This window comes from Epinephelus fuscoguttatus, linkage group LG5 (genome assembly GCF_011397635.1).
Source record: "Epinephelus fuscoguttatus linkage group LG5, E.fuscoguttatus.final_Chr_v1".
Taxonomy (NCBI): domain Eukaryota; kingdom Metazoa; phylum Chordata; class Actinopteri; order Perciformes; family Serranidae; genus Epinephelus; species Epinephelus fuscoguttatus.
Window position 1 is genome coordinate 37,059,535 of NC_064756.1, and position 19,038 is coordinate 37,078,572.

At 42.5% G+C, this 19,038-nt stretch overlaps 1 protein-coding gene across 1 annotated transcript in view; it reads left to right on the top strand.

The window, feature by feature from the left end:
- Window positions 1-2,458: 2,458 nt before the first annotated feature.
- Window positions 2,459-19,038, top strand: part of galnt17 (polypeptide N-acetylgalactosaminyltransferase 17) — a 43,025-nt gene continuing 26,445 nt past the window's right edge. Inside the window, exons 1-4 of the mRNA XM_049577522.1 lie at window positions 2,459-3,139; window positions 3,267-3,624; window positions 5,261-5,444; window positions 9,773-9,939. Coding sequence (XP_049433479.1) covers window positions 3,384-3,624; window positions 5,261-5,444; window positions 9,773-9,939 — 592 coding nt within the window. The 5' untranslated portion in view covers window positions 2,459-3,139; window positions 3,267-3,383. The remainder of the gene's footprint in view (window positions 3,140-3,266; window positions 3,625-5,260; window positions 5,445-9,772; window positions 9,940-19,038) is intronic.

A 19,038-nucleotide genomic window follows, 5' to 3' on the forward strand; every position in this document is an offset into this window, starting at 1 on the left:
TGCTTCCTTGTGTGCGTCTCACTGATGCTCTGTCTCTTCTTCCCCCTTGATGTTTCTTTCTGTTTGTCTCTTGATTCGTCTCACACTGTCTAGCGCTGGTTTTGATCTCACTATACCTCTCTTTCCCTTTTTCTCTCACACACACTCTCAGACTGTCTCTTTCCTCCTGGGTTGCCTGCAGATCACAGTTGGCATGTCTCTCAGTAAGCTACAGAGTTACTGAGCTCCTTGATTCATCCCCGCTATCTGGGTGACCCATTTCTGCACAAACTCACACATTTTCATGCTGTGAAATAAAAAGTACTGTAAAGTGTTTTACCACATCAGTTCAACAATATACCTATACCACCAACATGAGATTCTTTCTCACTATAGATCTATAAATCTAGCCTTTGGAAAACGGAGAGTGGAAATGGAGAATCACAAAGGTCTATTCTTGGCCCTCCATGTAGAAGAAGGCCTCAGTATGAAGAACAGACTAAACACACTCTAAACCAACCACAATTCAAGCAGGTAAATACGCTGTCCTTCAACCTGTGACACCAGAGAATAAAACTCCTCTATTTAGCTGTACAAGACTCCTGCAACAAATCCTACTGAATGGAAATACTAGAAAACCCAACCCCAGCATCAGAACTCTCTTTACCAGGACATAATGTTCAGTCCCAATAGTTGATCACCTCACTGGTGAAAGAATTGCAAAGTTTATAGCTTATGGCGAGTAAGCAAATAGACCAGTTTGTGACGTCAGACCACAGAACACTATGTCAGATATCCCTACAAACACTTGAAATTTACCAATTTCATTTACCCCAAACCTTATACACCAACACTGAAGCCATCGGAAATAAAGCTACACTAAATATGTGCCTGCACACACACAGATCATTCCAGTGACCTGAAATAACTCCCAAAATGTTAAGTTTAGGCTCCCTAAGTCTGTCATAATAAAATGGAGTGTAGGATCAATTAGTTATTTTACATACAGGGGCTGGTTCTATTGGCTTCATCACACTGTGACCTCCGGCATGCACTGTGGCTGTTTGCAGCCATAATGAGATCGCAGATACAAGAGGCCAGAGTAAGTTTCCTCCGAAGGGTGGCTGGGCTCAGCTGTAGAAATAGGGTAAGGAGTTCTGCCTCTGGATCCCCCAGGAGGATCTGGAAAGTGTTGCTGTAGAGAGGGGTGTCTGGAGTTCTTTGCTCAGCCTGCTGTCCTTGTGACTTTGCTTCATATAAGCGGTTGGAAATGGAACGGAAAATGGAATGGCTTTAAAGGAGCAGTGTGTAGGATTTACTTGCATCTATAGTGGCGAGGACTGCAGATTACAACTAGATGAAACTTCTGCTGTGTGCCAGGCGTAAACTCCTGGTTACGATTCCTTCAGTGTTCATTGTTCAGGAGGTTTTTACCAGAAGCAGAATTATCTGTGGAGGTCTCCTCCTCTCCTAAACAAACAGACCAGGTAATTAGACTGGGTTAAAACCACTAAATAAAATAAAGCAGTTTCACTTTTCAAATCAGTGTTTCTCTGGTGCTACCTGCTAGCCCAGCAGCTGCTATGTGTGCTCACCTATTTTCTCTGATCCGGGCATTCAGGAGGTTTTTACCTGGAGCTGAATTATCAGCATAGGTCTCCTCCTCTCCAAAACAAACAGACCCAGTGAGGGGCCACAGTTTCATGTTAAAGATCACTGTTTTTCCAATGCTGTTTGACTTATCCCACTGGGGCTGCTAACTGTGGTGGCTGACGTGAAAACACGAATGGCCCTATCTATATGGCAGTGAGACATTGCGAACTCGGTGGTGGGCCCACTCCCTAGATATGAACGTCTCATTCTAAAAACACAGTAATTCATATTTTCAGGTGATTATACACTGAAGAAGACATACTTATTATTTTATATTCCATTTCTACCAGTATGCCCCTTAATCCTACACAATGGACCCTAAAGAATACAATACTTTCATTCCTAATGGAGTATTCATCTATTGTGGTGTAACACTTCCACAAAAGTAAGAATACTTCTGCCACCACAGCTCATTTCACCAGATAAATTCCCTCAGGGGACAAAGACAAATCACAGGATGATCTATCAGATTAATCTGATGTGATTTCTCCCTATGAGGAGGAACACAGTCTGAGACAATTGTATATAATGGATAATTAAGTTACTGTCTTCACCAGCTTTGTGAGGGTAATGACATCTCCGAATATAGTCGTCAAACATCATCCCATGGGCTTACCTCTCGTGAAATGAACTATAAAACACATTTTTAGTATTTAAGACAAAAAAGAATCTCCCCTGAAGACTAGGCTACAAATAGACCCAAGAAGCCCACTGTGGGACAGTGTGAAATATTTGAATATTCTCTAATTGTAGATAATTGGCTGTCAGTGAGGAGACACCCCACCCACCACCCCTGACCTGCTGCGAAGTAAAACGTCACCGGATCCACTCCACGTTTTTCCCTGCGCCTTATTAAGCGCTGTGTGGGAGAATCAGAGGAAATAACAAGGCACAACAAACAAGAAGGGCGTGCAGAATAACAGGAAAGCATCGGTATGTGCTGACTGAATGAGGAGAAAATGTGAAGGAACATCAGAAATCAGGACGTGTTTCTATGCTGCTGCCGCTGCTGCTGCGTTCCCGGAGCATCATCTGTACCTTGAGCGGAGGATGCTGCATCTCCTCATCCGCTGCTATCTGCTCACAATCTGTGCAGCCTCCTAAACTGCATCTCACTGTGAATCTCACAGCGTGTGACGGCTGGAAGATTATGTGCGAACAGGCTTTCGGGGAGCAGATAGGTTGACTTAACGTTTAGGAGGTTTTGCCTGAGCATCTGCAAGGATTTTTTTTTTCCGCGCGCAGTCCTCCTCGGTCGCATCACTGCCGACTTGTGTTAGGCGCAAAGGAGGGGGAAAGACAGACTTGATAATCCCCTCAGTGTTCAATTATTTAGCAGTATCTGTTCCCCAGGATCAACATATGCTGGTGTCTTTGTCTTACATCCTCCGTGCGTGATTTTAAACCCAGGCTTGAAGTGGCGTTGACACGGATGAAAGCCGATGGCCAGGCGCCCCAAATTTCCTCAGAAGGGGGATGCAACCTAAAATAACCCCGGTGCCAAATGGTAAGAGAGCAGGTGTCTGACCACCAATCAGTGCAATGGAACTGACTTGTCGTATTGTCTCTGTTGGTATTCTCTGTTTATCTATAAGGTGTGTTCGTCTAACCCGCATGCTGAATTATCCCTGCAGCTTTCTGCACATCGCAAACCGAGGGAGCCCTGAATCTGTGACACATACGGCTTCTCCGGAGACTCTCCCCCCTGCTGGCCCCCGAACAGTCGGAGCCCGGATATCGGCGACTTTTTAATGGCTTTTGTGTTTAGAAGATGGAGGGTTTTACTGGTGCTGAACGTGCTTGCGGTTGCGGGGTTCATGACTTACTGGGCCAAGTGCAACACACGCAGCGTCCGAGCCGCCGGTCCGGAGGTTCCGGCTGACGGGAAGAGGCCCCGGGGCAACGGGACGGCGCAGGGCCCCAGCATCAGCCATGAGGTGCTGCTGAAGAGACTCAGCTCGCTGGAGGATGTGGTGTACAGGCAGCTAAATGGTAAGGTAACATTTAAACTGGAAAAAAAAAAAATTTCCTCAAGGAATCTGTGTAAGTTCTTTCTAATGGGTTCCTCACATAGAAAATGTAATAAAGCAGTCTAATGAGTGAAGATATGTTACCATTTTTGTAATGTTTTTTTTCTCCAAGACCACCTTTTTTTAAACCACTTCAACTGACTGAAGTTAAATTCAAAATTCCCAATGCAGATGACTATCTTAAAAAAAGAAAGGTTTTCTAATCATTAAGTAGCCTATATTATAATATAATATATAGACTGATGAAGAAAATACATTGTCCTTCAGTGACAAGTTGTCACTGAAGGACAATGTCTTTACTTCATCAGGGAGGTGAGGTCAGGGTGGACAGCAGAGCCAAAGCTTTTCAGCAGGATGTTTGCCAAACCAGAGGCTTGAACACAGCTCAACGAGGCACTTTATTTTGCCACCCACGTCCAGTCACACTAAGAAGAACCTTATTTTACCGCTAATTTGAAATAATGACAGCCTCAAGGCTTCATTAGCAGCTTGCAACCTGGAAACAAAAATGTGTTTGACTTGAAAAATATTTCACTGCTGTAAAGAAGGTCTTTCAAGAGGTGGAAAACCTTTAACTACCAGAATGCACTGCACTGTACTGGACCAATGAACGCTCCTGCTGGAGGGTGACATAATGCAAGCTTGGTTGTTTTGAGTGGAAACAATATGACAGCCAGCTGGTAATAAACTATCTCAACTTACAGATAAATGGTAAGCTAAAATATGTTTCTGAAAACATTAAAAGCAAGATATGGGCAAGGCAGTAACAGAATCTTAGTTCATATTTGATCAGCACTGCTTAGTTTTACTAATTGATCTCAGTATTGGTTTTCACAATACCATAAATGGCTCCCATTCCCTGTTCACAAATTATTGTGTTACAGCCGGACAGTGTGCTAAAATATGACTCTGAAGACACTGTAGGTGGGAACATGCAACGCAGTAACATAGTCTTGGTTTATATTTGATCAGCACTGCCTAGATTTACAGTTTGATCAGAGTTTGGTCTGGGTTTGAGACAGAGAGGGGCTTGATCCACTTCTATACTCTGTGTGTCTGTGTTGGTGGGCATATGAAAATGTAGAAGTCCAATCTGTAGTTTGAGCAATAGCCTGAGAGCCAGTAATAATTTTGAGTTGGGAGATGAGCAGGGAGATCTGGGTGCTGGTAAGGTGGAGGGAAGTTTACCACAGTTCATTTACATATACTACCTACAATGTTATGATACAAGCTAGTTGAGAATTGGCAAAATATTCCTTTAAATCATAGTATATTATTTCATCAGCATACAGAGGAATTACTGAGCTCAGAGTAAGAAACCCTGGAATAGGCCTAACTCTACACACCCCTGTTAAATGTATCCCTTCCTCAGGTATTCTGTGTGAATCTTGCCACCACTTCTCATAATGGGCATTCAGCTCAGATGTTCACCTGTTTTGACAGCCACTGACTACATACTGTATGCTCATGTGAGGTTGGAGCGGTGATGGGGAGGCAGGCTATCAGCTGTAAGCCACAGAGTGCGTTACTGAGAGGAGAGTGACTCAGCCACACTAAAGGCTCTTGACATGTAATCTTCTCTTGTTTGCCTCGCCCAGGTCTGTCCAAATCTCTGGGCCTGATTGAGGGCTTCGGGGGTCGGGGTAAAGGCGGCCTCCCTGCGACGCTGTTGCCAGCTGAGGAGAGCGACGCTAAAAACCTGAGGGAGAAGTACGGCTACAATGCCTACCTCAGTGACAAAATCTCCCTGGATCGGACCATACCAGACCACCGGCCCAGCAAGTAAGTACATGTTACATGGATGAACTTAAAATTTCACCTTCACGTTTTTTTCACAACTGTTTCTTAAATTTTGGCCTCCACCCAATACATTGGAGATGAATTGAATTTTGTTTGTGATGCAAACTGTGTTGTAAAATTACATATGAATAATTTATCAGCACTGTTTTCACTGGAACTACTTTATTGGTAGAAAGTGGTTTCAACAGTGTGTTCTGTCCATTAACCAGACAGACCCTGATACTGTTTATTTAAAGCCATGTTGCTGATGAATTATTAAAATGGAGCATAACGATAGTTTAGGCAGAGCACTGAAGTCCCACTTGCATTAGCTGATTGGCGTCAGCTCTTTCATTCATGCTCCACAATAACTGGATCATTCACAGCTGTGTGGTAATCAGCCGACGAGTCACACCCAGTCATATTCATGTAGGTATACACTGCAGCCATTATAAGCTGACACTTCTCCCTATTACTCTGCTGGTACGCTCATGGCAGCTCCCCCTTCCACCACAACCTCCTCCTTACTTATTATATTTTAGGTATTGCTTAAAGAGACTTTGCACTCCCCCAAGAAAACATATTTTTCCTCTTACCTATAGTGCTATTAATCAATCTAGTTTTGGGAGTCGTGAATGTTGGAGATGTCGGCCGTAGAGATGCCTGCCTTCTCTTGGTTATAATGGAACTAGATGACGCTCAGCTTGTGGTGCTCAAAGTGCCAAAGAAATACATTTGAAAAACTCAACAGCAATGACTCCTTCCAGAAATCATGACCCGGTCACTCACTAATCCACAAACCTTGTTGTGAGCGGTTTCATGTAGGAACTATTTTCTTTTTACTGATCTACACCAACCAACCGTATCACTGTGAAGAAGGAAGCATCTACTGCTAGCTCATCCAGCAGCATTGAGCTAGCAAACACTGCAGCTCAGCCAAGGAGAAATCTGCATTATGGCAGGTTCTGTGGACAAAGACCTGCTCCCTATGTAGATATAAACAGCTCATTCTAAGGTAACAAACCCAACAATTCTTATTATCAGGTGATTATACACTGAAGAAAACATACTTAATATATTATATTCCATTTCTGCCAATATATCCCCTTAAATTCCACACAATGGACCTTTAACGTTTGGTTGACAGTTCATCATCCACTACCTACAGTGAAGTCCAAAAGCAGGCTGACATGCTGTCATCTGTCACTTTTTGCAGTGCACATGTAGTGTTCATTTGTAGGGCAATTCACCTGTTCTTATAAATCTCTCTCTCCCACTCTGCCTCTTACTCTCATATTTGAGTTGCACTATCAGGTTGGCTATCAATCTCCAGGCATGCATGGACACACACATACACAAACACACGCATGCACGCACGCACACACACACACACACACACACACACACACACACACACACGCTTGGATTAGCAGGTGTAAAAGGTACGTTTCAAGATGTGCTTTCACATCATTGATGAATGTGCACATCCTTATGTATGTCCGTAAGTGTGTGTGCATCAGCCCGTGCTCTTCCAGATAGCTCTGTGCAGTATGTTATATCTGCATGCATGGTGCGGGTTCCGTCTCCATAAATGCTCCTTTAAAGAGTCTGTCTCTGGCCCACGTTGCTAGTTAAGCGAGAAACAGCCCATCTATTTGAAAGTCAGGGATGATGAGAAAGCCCTCGGCCAATCGCTGCCACCAGCTGTGTGTGTGCGTGTGTGTGTGTTTTGGGGGTGGTGGAGTGGAGGGATCAGAATCCTTCGCTCTCATTTGTCACTCAGGGGGGTCTTTTATGTTGCTGGGATCAAAGTGGCGTGTGAAGCGTGTTGGGGTGTGATATCTTCAGGCTTAGCAACAGCATGTAAGCTGGAGTCTGAGGAGTCTGCTATGTTTGGCTGAAGGTCCCCTACATTGCAGAGCCGGAGGAGGTGATAAAACTAAGAGAGAGGGAGAGACAAATGGAAAGAAACAAAGATCAAATGTCAAACTATGAGTAGTCTAAAGAAGAAATATAGTAGTTTTGGGGATGTACTGTAAATCTGCTTTTCAGGGATATTACATTTATTTGTCTAAGCCTGTTTTCCCCAATGTGTTACTTATATACAGTAGTAAGAATTGACTGATACAAAGGCACAACTTATCATTTGCACTGACGTATTATCAGCTGATCAGTAACAAGAACCTGCAGTGAAGAAATGCCAAAAGAAAACGAGCTGACTCTTATGGTTACATTCAGATTAGTCAATGAAGCTGTACTTGTAATGTGACAAGTTCACACTCTCTCACTTCATAATCATTCATGCTGCTACACACTGCTGTTACTGGTTACACTGATTTGCACCATCCCTGCCCCCTCTTGTTCTTATTACCATAATTGCTGTGGCATCTCTTGCCTTGTACATTATGTACATGTTTTCCATATTCCAGTGTGATATGTAGCTGCTGGGTTTCTCTCTGCAGACCCCTTGGGGCGTTTTTTTTTTCTTAAACAAACTGTTGCACTGCTGCTTGGTTTCATTTGGGGAGCTTTTTCAAACACAGTGCCTTTTATGTAACTATCTGTCCATCTGTTTCAAATAAATAGTCCTAAATTCTTTGAATGCTGTGTCTCTGAAAGAAATATATTTTAACACACATATACTCCATCATGATGTTTGTAATATTTAGAATTGAGGCCTTTTCCTAGTGAAAAGTTCCTCTCAGATATCTTAAAAGGGAAAATAAAAAAGTTTATTGAAATTTCATGAAAACACTTGATCTATTATAGAATAGCTTGTATTAATACTTAAAGTTGGGGTAGGCAGTACTCTTAAAAATAGGCAAAAAAAGGCAGAATTTGAAAATACCCCCTGCTCCTACAGCTCTCCCCTCTCTGTCCTAAACCCCTCCCACTAGACGACCAAGGTTATATGCAGGAGCTTGATACAGTACTCAGTGTTTCCCATACATTTATATAATTAATCTTATTTCAGTGTGGAGTTGCGCACAGCTGATTCATTTGGCCCCTCGTTGCCCCGCTCTTGCTCTCTCTGTTTATCAGACCACAAATGAAACAAGAATTGGCTAGCTAATGTTAGCCACCTCTCCGCCTCGCTCCCCGTCACAGTGGACTGCTTCCCTGGGAGAAGAGCAGGTAGCAGCTTGATAGACTGAGATTTGGTCGCTGGCTGTAGTGGCTTGAATTCAGCCAGTGCAAGCCCCCCAGCGCCGGGTGTCACAGCGGCCACTCCAGGTCTGACCTGTTAACTAATCCATCTGGGAGTCAGGGCTGTCTGCTCCACTGAGCTGGGGTTCGTGCTGGCTGCATTTGTGTTGCTGTTGCTGCTGACTGGGGGTCAGTCTTCAAAGCTGCTGCCCACTCCCCTCCCGGTGAGAGGGTCTGTAGTGGCGGGGAGTGAGGCGGAGGACACACTGTGATTTGAGGCTCTAGCTAACGTTAGCTACATAACTGTGAACATGAAACTACAGCCGCGAGCCTTTGGCTCCAGTAAGCAGAAGGCTAAGTTATTAGTAACATTTTCTCTCCATCTCTGAAATGCTTCACAGATACTCGTTTTATTTTGTTTATTGGCAGACTCTCTTTTAGACTCTCTTTTTGACAAGTCTGTCTTCCTTTTTTGGGTTGTTGTGCAGTGTAGGCAGTTGTTGCCAATGCAGAGTCTCCGTCTTTAAATCAGGCTCTCAGTGAAGGGACGTGCATGCAGATCTGTATTTGTAGAATAGCCAATAAAAAAGACAGACGGGTAAGCACGTCCAATCGTTTCATTCGGCCTGTATGAGATGACTGGACAAGCTTGTTAAAAGCGTGCAACAGCCACAGATACCTTTTTTTTTCTTTAATTTTTCAACACATTTAATTTACTGATTGCTATAGGGATGTAACTTCCACAAAAATAACAGAAAATGCTTCTAAAAGAAGTTGCCTACCCAAGTTTTAATTTTACATGGATAATATATTTTTTGATAAAAGGAATTAAGACAACAAAAGGAGACAAGTACAGGAAGGTGTTTCTTCTCCCACTCTCAGAGCCAAAGCCTCACCCTGCCTCTTTCCTCTTCATTAGAGCTGTTTAAACAAAACAGCCTCCTATCTGCAGCAGACACACAGTGAATAGGCCAATTTGGTTGGTTGAACAGGAAGCCGCATGTGGTTCGCCTTTCAGCCTCAGCGAACAAGATGTCAGCAGCTCCATGGAGGCAGTTTGGTCTTTTACAGTAATGATGGAGGATGAGCAGAGCGTGCAAAGCCCAGAATGTAGGCTTCACAGGCAGGCATGGAAAGGTTTTATTTTTACAGATGGTGTGGTGTGTTTGCGTGTCTCTGTGCAGATGCAGAAAGGTCAGCTACCCGAGAGACCTCCCCCAGATCTCCCTCATCTTCATCTTCGTCAACGAGGCTCTGTCGGTGATCCTGCGCTCAGTCCACTCAGCTGTCAATCACACTCCGGCTCACTTGCTCAAAGAAATCATCCTTGTGGACGACAACAGCGATGACGGTCAGTAGAAATGGAAGATTTCCTTTTCCCAGTTCCAAATGACCAATGTGACAATATCTTTTACTCCCTCTGATATGAATCTGTTGCAAGTTAAAGACAATATTTGTCTGTAGAGGCCGATGAAGAGAGTTCAGGCAGGAGGCCTGTACTCTCCTGACAGTAATGGGGGGAAGCAACAAACCACAAGTCAAGTAATCATTCAGTATCCTTGTAATATTTTGTTTCAAAATTGTATTATTAAATACTCAAAAAAGTGTCACTAGAATCAGAGAAATAATAATTCCTTGATCCCAGGGGTGTTGCGATACACCAGTATTAACGATAACTGTGATATTTAGAATATGAAATAATACACATATGATAATGTCATGTAAATAATCTAGCACCTCTTAAATCATTTCCATATCTTTCCATTCTTTATTTGTCTCCCTCTCCACCTCCCTACACTCCCTAAAACCCTTTTACTAGCCAGGTGTAACTGCATGTTTTGACAAATAAATGCAGATCTTGAACTGGGTCCGGTTGCCATTGATACTTTGCATCAGTTTCTTTCTATAGAAGTTCTTCGGATGTACAGTACAGGCCAAAAGTTTGAACACACCTTCTCATTCAATGCGTTTTCTTTATTTTCATGACTATTTACATTGTAGATTCTCACTGAAGGCATCAAAACTATGAATGAACACATGTGGAGTTATGTACTTAACAAAAAAAGGTGAAATAACTGAAAACATGTTTTATATTCTAGTTTCTTCAAAATAGCCACCCTTTGCTCTGATTACTGCTTTGCACACTCTTGGCATTCTCTCCATGAGCTTCAAGAGGTAGTCACCTGAAATGGTTTTCCAACAGTCTTGAAGGAGTTCCCAGAGGTGTTTAGCACTTGTTGGCCCCTTTGCCTTCACTCTGCGGTCCAGCTCACCCCAAACCATCTCGATTGGGTTCAGGTCCGGTGACTGTGGAGGCCAGGTTATCTGCCGCAGCACTCCATCACTCTCCTTCTTGGTCAAATAGCCCTTACACAGCCTGGAGGTGTGTTTGGGGTCATTGTCCTGTTGAAAAATAAATGATCGTCCAACTAAACGCAAATCGGATGGGATGGCATGTCGCTGCAGGATGCTGTGGTAGCCATGCTGGTTCAGTGTGCCTTCAATTTTGAATAAATCCCCAACAGTGTCACCAGCAAAACACCCCCACACCATCACACCTCCTCCTCCATGCTTCACAGTGGGAACCAGGCATGTGGAATCCATTCGCTCACCTTTTCACCTCACAAAGACACGGCGGTTGGAACCAAAGATCTCAAATTTGGACTCATCAGACCAAAGCACAGATTTCCACTGGTCTAATGTCCATTCCTTGTGTTTCTTGGCCCAAACAAATCTCTTCTGCTTGTTGCCTCTCCTTAGCAGTGGTTTCCTAGCAGCTATTTGACCATGAAGGCCTGATTCGCAGTCTCCTCTTAACAGTTGTTCTAGAGATGGGTCTGCTGCTAGAACTCTGTGTGGCATTCATCTGGTCTCTGATCTGAGCTGCTGTTAACTTGCGATTTCTGAGGCTGGTGACTCGGATGAACTTATCCTCAGAAGCAGAGGTGACTCTTGGTCTTCCTTTCCTGGTCGGTCCTCATGTGTGCCAGTTTCGTGTAGCGCTTGATGGTTTTGTGACTCCACTTGGGGACACATTTAAAGTTTTTGCAATTTTCCGGACTGACTGACCTTCATTTCTTAAAGTAATGATGGCCACTCGTTTTTCTTTAGTTAGCTGATTGGTTCTTGCCATAATATGAATTTTAACAGTTGTCCAATAGGGCTGTCGGCTGTGTATTAACCTGACTTCTGCACAACACAACTGATGGTCCCAACCCCATTGATAAAGCAAGAAATTCCACTAATTAACCCTGATAAGGCACACCTGTGAAGTGGAAACCATTTCAGGTGACTACCTCTTGAAGCTCATGGAGAGAATGCCAAGAGTGTGCAAAGCAGTAATCAGAGCAAAGGGTGGCTATTTTGAAGAAACTAGAATATAAAACATGTTTTCAGTTATTTCACCTTTTTTTGTTAAGTACATAACTCCACATGTGTTCATTCATAGTTTTGATGCCTTCAGTGAGAATCTACAATGTAAATAGTCATGAAAATAAAGAAAACGCATTGAATAAGAAGGTGTGTCCAAACTTTTGGCCTGTACTGTATAAAATTTCTTAAAGGCCACCTTGTTGTCAGCTTCCCACTTGAGCTAATTTTAAGCTGCTTAGATCAAACATGCAAAGTAATGTTTAAACTTTAGTCAGTATGGTAATGCTACACACTGTTAGCTTTGTTAGATTCACCACAATTCAGTTGTTCAGTTCATTTTATTGACACAATGAGCACCAAAGTATAATTCATTCAGATTTACCAGTAACATAGTAAACATGAGAGGTGACATAAAAGGTGGTGATCCTCTATATCTGAAGCAGTCATGAAGTCTGAATAGGCCTATGTTTCCATGTTCCTTCAGTCCGTAAGGGTCCACCGATCAGAAGAATCAAAAGGAGTTTTCACTTAATCCAAGTTGTGAATGTTGTTTTAAGAGGGTAAAGAGATGTGTCCGTATGACACTTTTTTTTTTATAAAGGTAACATTCATACAGGTAAATAAACAATTTGATTGTATTTACCATCTTTACTGAGCAAGAGTTTTGTGTGAAAGGAATTAAAGGCCTGTCCCATATAGATGCATGTCCCAAGTATACACAGGTTGAGTTTAATGACAGAAGCAAAACAAAAGCCCGGGCTATTAATTGAAGTTTTACAGTAATTTATTGACCAAAAAAGAGTGTTAGATGTGCCACATTTATTCACTGATTAATTACAGTTTATGGCAAGCCACAGAGACACTGGAAAGTTACTAGTCCCAGCTAGTTTTTAAGAGACTGTCCACCAGAAACAAATATCCCCCAAAATTTCAAACTATTCCTTTAAAGGAATCTGCGTTCTGCTCTGTTTTTTTAAATAGAAACTCCCACACAACTGTTAGCAAAAAGCATTGAAGTACTGACTGTCCGACAGCCCTTTCAAACAGGGAAGTGAAGCTGTTACCTATGCTTTCTTCAAGCCACTAGACTCCATTGACAGAAAAAGTAATTTTACCTCACAGGGCGCAGGAGCTGTCAGTCTACCTCTGACTCAATTGTTTAGTTTGTGTTATTGTTTGACTTTTGGAACTGAATAAACCTGGCATCCACAGCAGTATGTGGTTTTGCATCATGCAGAAACCTCCGTCAGGTCACTGATTAAAAAGTTTTAATAAGGAAAAATAGAAAAATAGCATTTTAAAGGTCCACTGTGTAAGATTTAGGGGGATTTAGTGGCATGTAGTGGTGAGGATTGTAGATCGCAACCAGTTGAAACATCTCCTGGTTAGAATTCCTTCAGTGTTCATTGTTCAGGAGTGTTTTTTTTTACTAGAGGGTCTCTTCTTCCAAAACAAACAGACCAGGGGATTAAAACCAAAAAAAAATGGAAAAATGCAGTTTCACGTTAAAATATCTATCTTTAAGTTCTCTTCACAACAGATCTTTTTGCCTATGGACATCTAAACAAACTGACTACACATCTAAACATACAGGCTCCTGACACGTCCATTAACACAGTTACTGTAATTGCGTAAGCAGCATCCTAAACTCTGTTTCATTTTGAAGGAATACTTTAAAATTAAGATTTATGATCTCATCTGTTGCATACAAAGAGTAGGAATCAAAACATATTACACACTCCAAACATACCAAAATCTGTGTTCACACTGCAGGTATGTTGTGATGTGGTTAGGACAAAGGCATCAAACTTGTGATACGGCTTTGTTGTGGTGACAAGGTGATGAGCATCTCCTTGACAAAAGCCGTGGTCATTGCTTATGAGGAGCAGCATTTGTTGAGGTGACTGATGGTGTCAAACTTTTGCAGGTCAGACAGGCAGATAGAGGCGGAGTACCACAATTGGATGTCACGGGAGAGATGTCCCTGTCTTATTTATTGGGCAGGGCTGCCAAGCCAGGCTTTGTGAGATGAAGGGGCAGAGAGAGAGAGAGAGAGAGAGAGAGAGACGAGAGAGAGAGAGAGAGAGAGAGAGAGAGAGAGAGACGAGAGGAGGGGAAGGAGATGAAGGCAGGCAGAGCGAAAAGGACAGAGGAGGTACAGGAAAGATAAAGAGCAAAGGCTGGTGCTGGAGAGAAATTAGAGAAGAAGGCATGAAACTAAAAGAAAGAAAGAAAGAAAAGAACGAGGAGTAAAAGGCGGCTGAAGGGTTTGAAAATAGGCAAAGTGAAAAGGAGGGAGAAGGAGAAATGGAGATGAAGAGGCATCAGAGAATGAAAGGAGAGGCTAAAAGAGCAAACCAGCCTATTAGAGAGAGTGGCAGAAAGAGAGAGGGAAAGGACGAGAGACAGAGAGGTTCTAAGATAAATTAGGTCGGACAGGGAGGAGAGAGAGAGAGAGTGCAAGACGATGGATATCCGGAAGAGAGAGAGAAAGAGGGAGCAATCTGAGAGAGCAGAAAGCAAAGACAAATAACGAGGACGCGGGAAGAGAGAGATGAGTTGAGGCTTTTAAGGATAATGCTGCCATTATTCTATTTCTCTTATTGTCAACAAATTTCACGAATAGACCAAAACCAACACTGTCTTAACCTGTCACTCAACACTTTCTGACTTCCCTATCCTGTCTGCTCACTCAGCCCCAGACCCCTTTGGTCTCTACTAAAGACATCTATCTTTTTTTAATCTTTGAAGTGTCTCATATATATATATATATATATATATATGAGACATATATATATATATATATATATGTTTCCTTTTTAAAGAAAGGCCTTAATGCTTTCACAAAAGCGTTGAGCACAGTATTTTTTTTAGCAAATGTACTATAGGAAATACAGTGGCATGCAAACACTTAGGCACCCCTGGTCAAAATTCTATTTACTTTGAATAGTTAAGTAAGTAGAAGATGAAGTGATTTCCAAAAGGCATGACGTTAAAGATGTAACATACTTTTCAACATTTTAAGCAACATTAGTGTATTATTTTTGTTTTTTACAATTTTAGAATGATAAACATGAAAGAGACACCATGCAGAAGTTTGGCCACCCCAAAGCATTTGAGCTCTCAGACTCTGGCTTGTTCACAGTTATCGTTAGGAAAGGCCAGGTGATGCTAATTTAAAAGCTTTATAAAGAAAGACTTATGAAACCTTGTCATAACAGTCAGCTGCCATGGGCTCCACTAAACAGCTGCCTGGCACTCTGAAAACTAAAATACTTGATGTCCACAAAGCAGGAGAAGACTATAAGGAGATAGCAAAGTGTTTTCAGGTAGCTGTTTCCTCTGTGCGTAATGTAATTCAGAAATGGCAGTTAACAGGAACTATGGAGGTCAAGCTGAGGTCTGGAAGACCAAGAAAACTCTCTGAGAGAACTTCTCATAAGATTGATAAAAAGGCGAATCAAAATCCCCATTTGATTGCAAAAGACCTGCAGGAAGATTGGTCTGGTGGTGCACTGTTGAACCACTGTTAGACCATTTTGGACACAGTGAGCAAACATATGTTTTGAGACAAAAAGGGCGCAGAATTTCATGAAAAGAACACCTGTCCAGCTGTGGATCAATCATGCTTTGGGCTTGTGTTGCAGCCAGTGGCACGGGGAACATTTTACAGGTAGAAAAAGGAATGGATTCAGTTAAATTCCAGCAAATTCTGGAAGCAAACATCACAGCATCTGTGGAAAAGCTGAAGATGAAGAGAGGATGGCTTAAACAACAGGACAATGATCCTAAACACACTTAGAAATCTACAATGGACTACCTCAAAAGGTACAAGCTGAAGGTTTTGCCATGGCCCTCACAGTCCCTCGGCCTAAACATCATTAAAAATCTGTGGATAGACCTCAAAAGAGTAGTACATGCAAGATGGCCCACGAATCTAACAGATCTAGAAGCCTTTTGCAGGAAGAATGTGTGAAAATCCCCCAAACAAGAACTGAAAGGCCCCTTTACACTGCCAGATTTTCCGTCAATGTTGGGCCGTTTTGCCAGCAAGCTGCGAGTGTTTAGACACACAGAGCCGGATTGGCGAGTTGATCCGAGGTGCCCAATTTTCTGCCTCGTATGGTCATATTGAACCCTTTTAGATTAAAAAGACCAAGGCAGCCTTCCGCAACGGGAGGGGCTGTTGATGACTTGTGGGAGGAGCTGTTGACGACACTACAGGTGCGATCCACTGGCGGTGGATAAACAGGAAACAGCTGATAGCAGGAATTGGTGAGCAGCTAGTAGCAAACCTGACAGACACTGTAAAGATGAGCAGGAACGGTGAAGAATGGGCCGACTTACGAGAGGATTGCCGAAGGACTGACTAGCCGCGGCTTCCCTCCCATGTCACTGTTTACGTCACACGCTGAGCTACACATTTTTTTACTTGCTTACGCCCCCCATTACCACAAAAAAGGCAAATTCTGTATAAACAAAAGTAGGTAGGCGGCATTTTGCCGCCCTCCTCGATTTTGTTTTATACTGCTAATGCTGAAAAAAGACTGATTGGGCTTTCCTGCAAATTTGCACAATTCCTGTTTAAAAAGGGCTAAAGACTCTTACCTGGCCACAAAAAGCATTTACAAGCTGTGATACTTGCCAAAGGGGGTGCTACTGAGCACTGACCATGTAGGGCCATGAACTTTTGCTCTAGGCCCTTTTCATTTTTTGTTACTTGAAACTGGAAAAGATTGAACAGAGCTGCAAAGCTGAACAGTAGAAGACTGTCCAGTGTAAACATCCATCACAGCTTAGAGATGGACTTTCTGATTTAACTTCGACCTATTCTTCGTGCTGTAATCGTGTGCACCTACCTGTGCAATGACAGATTATTACCCAAATCAGTTTTATATGGAGCCCCTAAGGGGACATGGGGGACAAAAAAATAGATGGATGAAAAAAAAAGACAAATACTGTTGTGCTCTGCTGAGAAATATTATAAGTCTCATTGTGCACCTCCCACAGCACAGCATGCAAAGGGCAGGGTGAAAGTAAATATAGCCTAGATCAGCGGGTGTCGTGATAATTAAATACTCTCTCAGCCAGTCACATCACTGCTCATAACTCTGTAACAGCTGAGCCACCGTTAAACGTGATAATGAGCCCAACAAATGGAAAGCTTTACCTCAGGAAATGTCTGATGAGATGAAAATGGGCCCTGGTAACCAGATGTCTCCTTCATAAAAAAAAGCAGAATATCGAGTTATAACCTGATGTGTGAGGTCTGTGTGGTTAAACTGTAGCAGCCTGTTGTCCTTTCTGGTGATTTCATGAAGGTAGACAGTGAATGGATGTGCGCAACGACAGTGCATCAGTCAGAACAGCACCCATACCTCAAACACCAGTCCTTGGTTCAATAACATATGTTTATATGAATTATTTAACTCATGAAATGTGAGCATCACATAGAATACTGATACAGTTTATAAGGAACGTGTGTTTCAAACTAAATACTTGCTGCAGATGTGCTGAGACAACAACGCATTAATGCTTGAAATATAAAAAAATTAATTAATTAACACTCATCAAATAAAATCAGCACAGAAAGTGGTTAAAGGAACAGTGTGTAAGATTTTTTTTAGTGGCATCCAGCAGTGAGGACTGCAGATTGCAACCAGCTGAGATTTCTCCTGGTTAGAATTCCTCTAGTGTTGATTGTTCAGAGGAGGAGCCACTTCCTATGTAGATATAAACTTCTCATTCTAAGGTAACGAAAACACAATGATTCTTACTTTCAGGTGATTATGTAAGGGATAATGTATAATGAGCCTGTAAATACTGGGAAAACAACTCCCTTCCCTGAAGGGAGTTGTTTTCCTCATTATACATTGTACATTATCCCGCTTATTACATGGCTAATTATCAGTTAAATAAATAATGTTGTCTGCCTCCGCGAAGTGCATTAAAACCGACCGGATTCGACAACTTTTGGTGAAAGTTTTGTACTCACCCAGGCTTAGTGGACTGAACCGAGGCATAAAATTTGCGTAAAATGTCATAAAGCATGACTGCCGAGTGTGTATTCAAATCCGTGTTCTTTTGTTTTTGGCAGAGAAAGTCCGTCAGTATAGTAGTTGTAGTACAGTACAGCATAGTACAGTAGCACATTTTGTTGTCTTTTTTGTATTCATCTCATATTTCTCCTCTTCAATCACTTGAAGCTCTTCAGGTGTCAGTTCCTTGTGCCGTTTTTCGCTTGATTTTTTTCTTTCCTTCTCCATTTCTTTTTCTTCAGCGGCATCCCATTCCTCAAAATCCTTGTAGCTACTCTCCAAATAAGTTAAAAGAAATGTTAAAATCAGCAACTTCTGTTTGTTTTTTCCCTTGGAAGTTGTTTGACAGCTGTAGTGTTGCAGGACAGCGTCCCTAGCAATGCTGGGCTACATAGCAACTGTGTAATGACCGTTGCTACTAGCAACGGTCATTACACAGTAATATCAGACCGCTGAATGCCGCAACTGACCAATCAGAATACAGCATTTAATAGAGCCGTGTAATAAACACTAAAGAAAACATATTTATTATGCTATATTCCATTTCTGCCAGTAAATCCCCTAAATCCTACACACTGGACCTTCAAATACAAGTTTGAGGAACGTGTTGAACCCCACCACCAGTGCTTCTCTCCTCTCTCACTTGAAATTGCTGGTTGGCTGAGAGCCAGCTATCCATCACAGAGGGGAAGAGACCGCAGCGGCGCAGAGGGCGAAGCATGCAAACAAATAACACTCACCACTCTCAATGCCTGCATGAGTCACCTGGCTCTGCGGCCTCACATTGTACACACCCGTGTGCTTGTGTGATGTGTGTGTGTTTGTGTGTGAGAAAGTGAGAGAGAAGACACAGCATGGGAAATGAGTTTGTGATCAAGAGTGAGAAAGAAATGAAAAGACACACAGAGAAAGAGATGGAAAACACAGAGAGCATGAGAAATGTGTTTTTGTTTAAGGGAATTTTTGTGTGTGTGTGTGTGTGTGTGTGTGTGTGTGTGTGTGTGTGTGTGTGTGTGATGCAGAGGAAGAAGGGTTGCAAG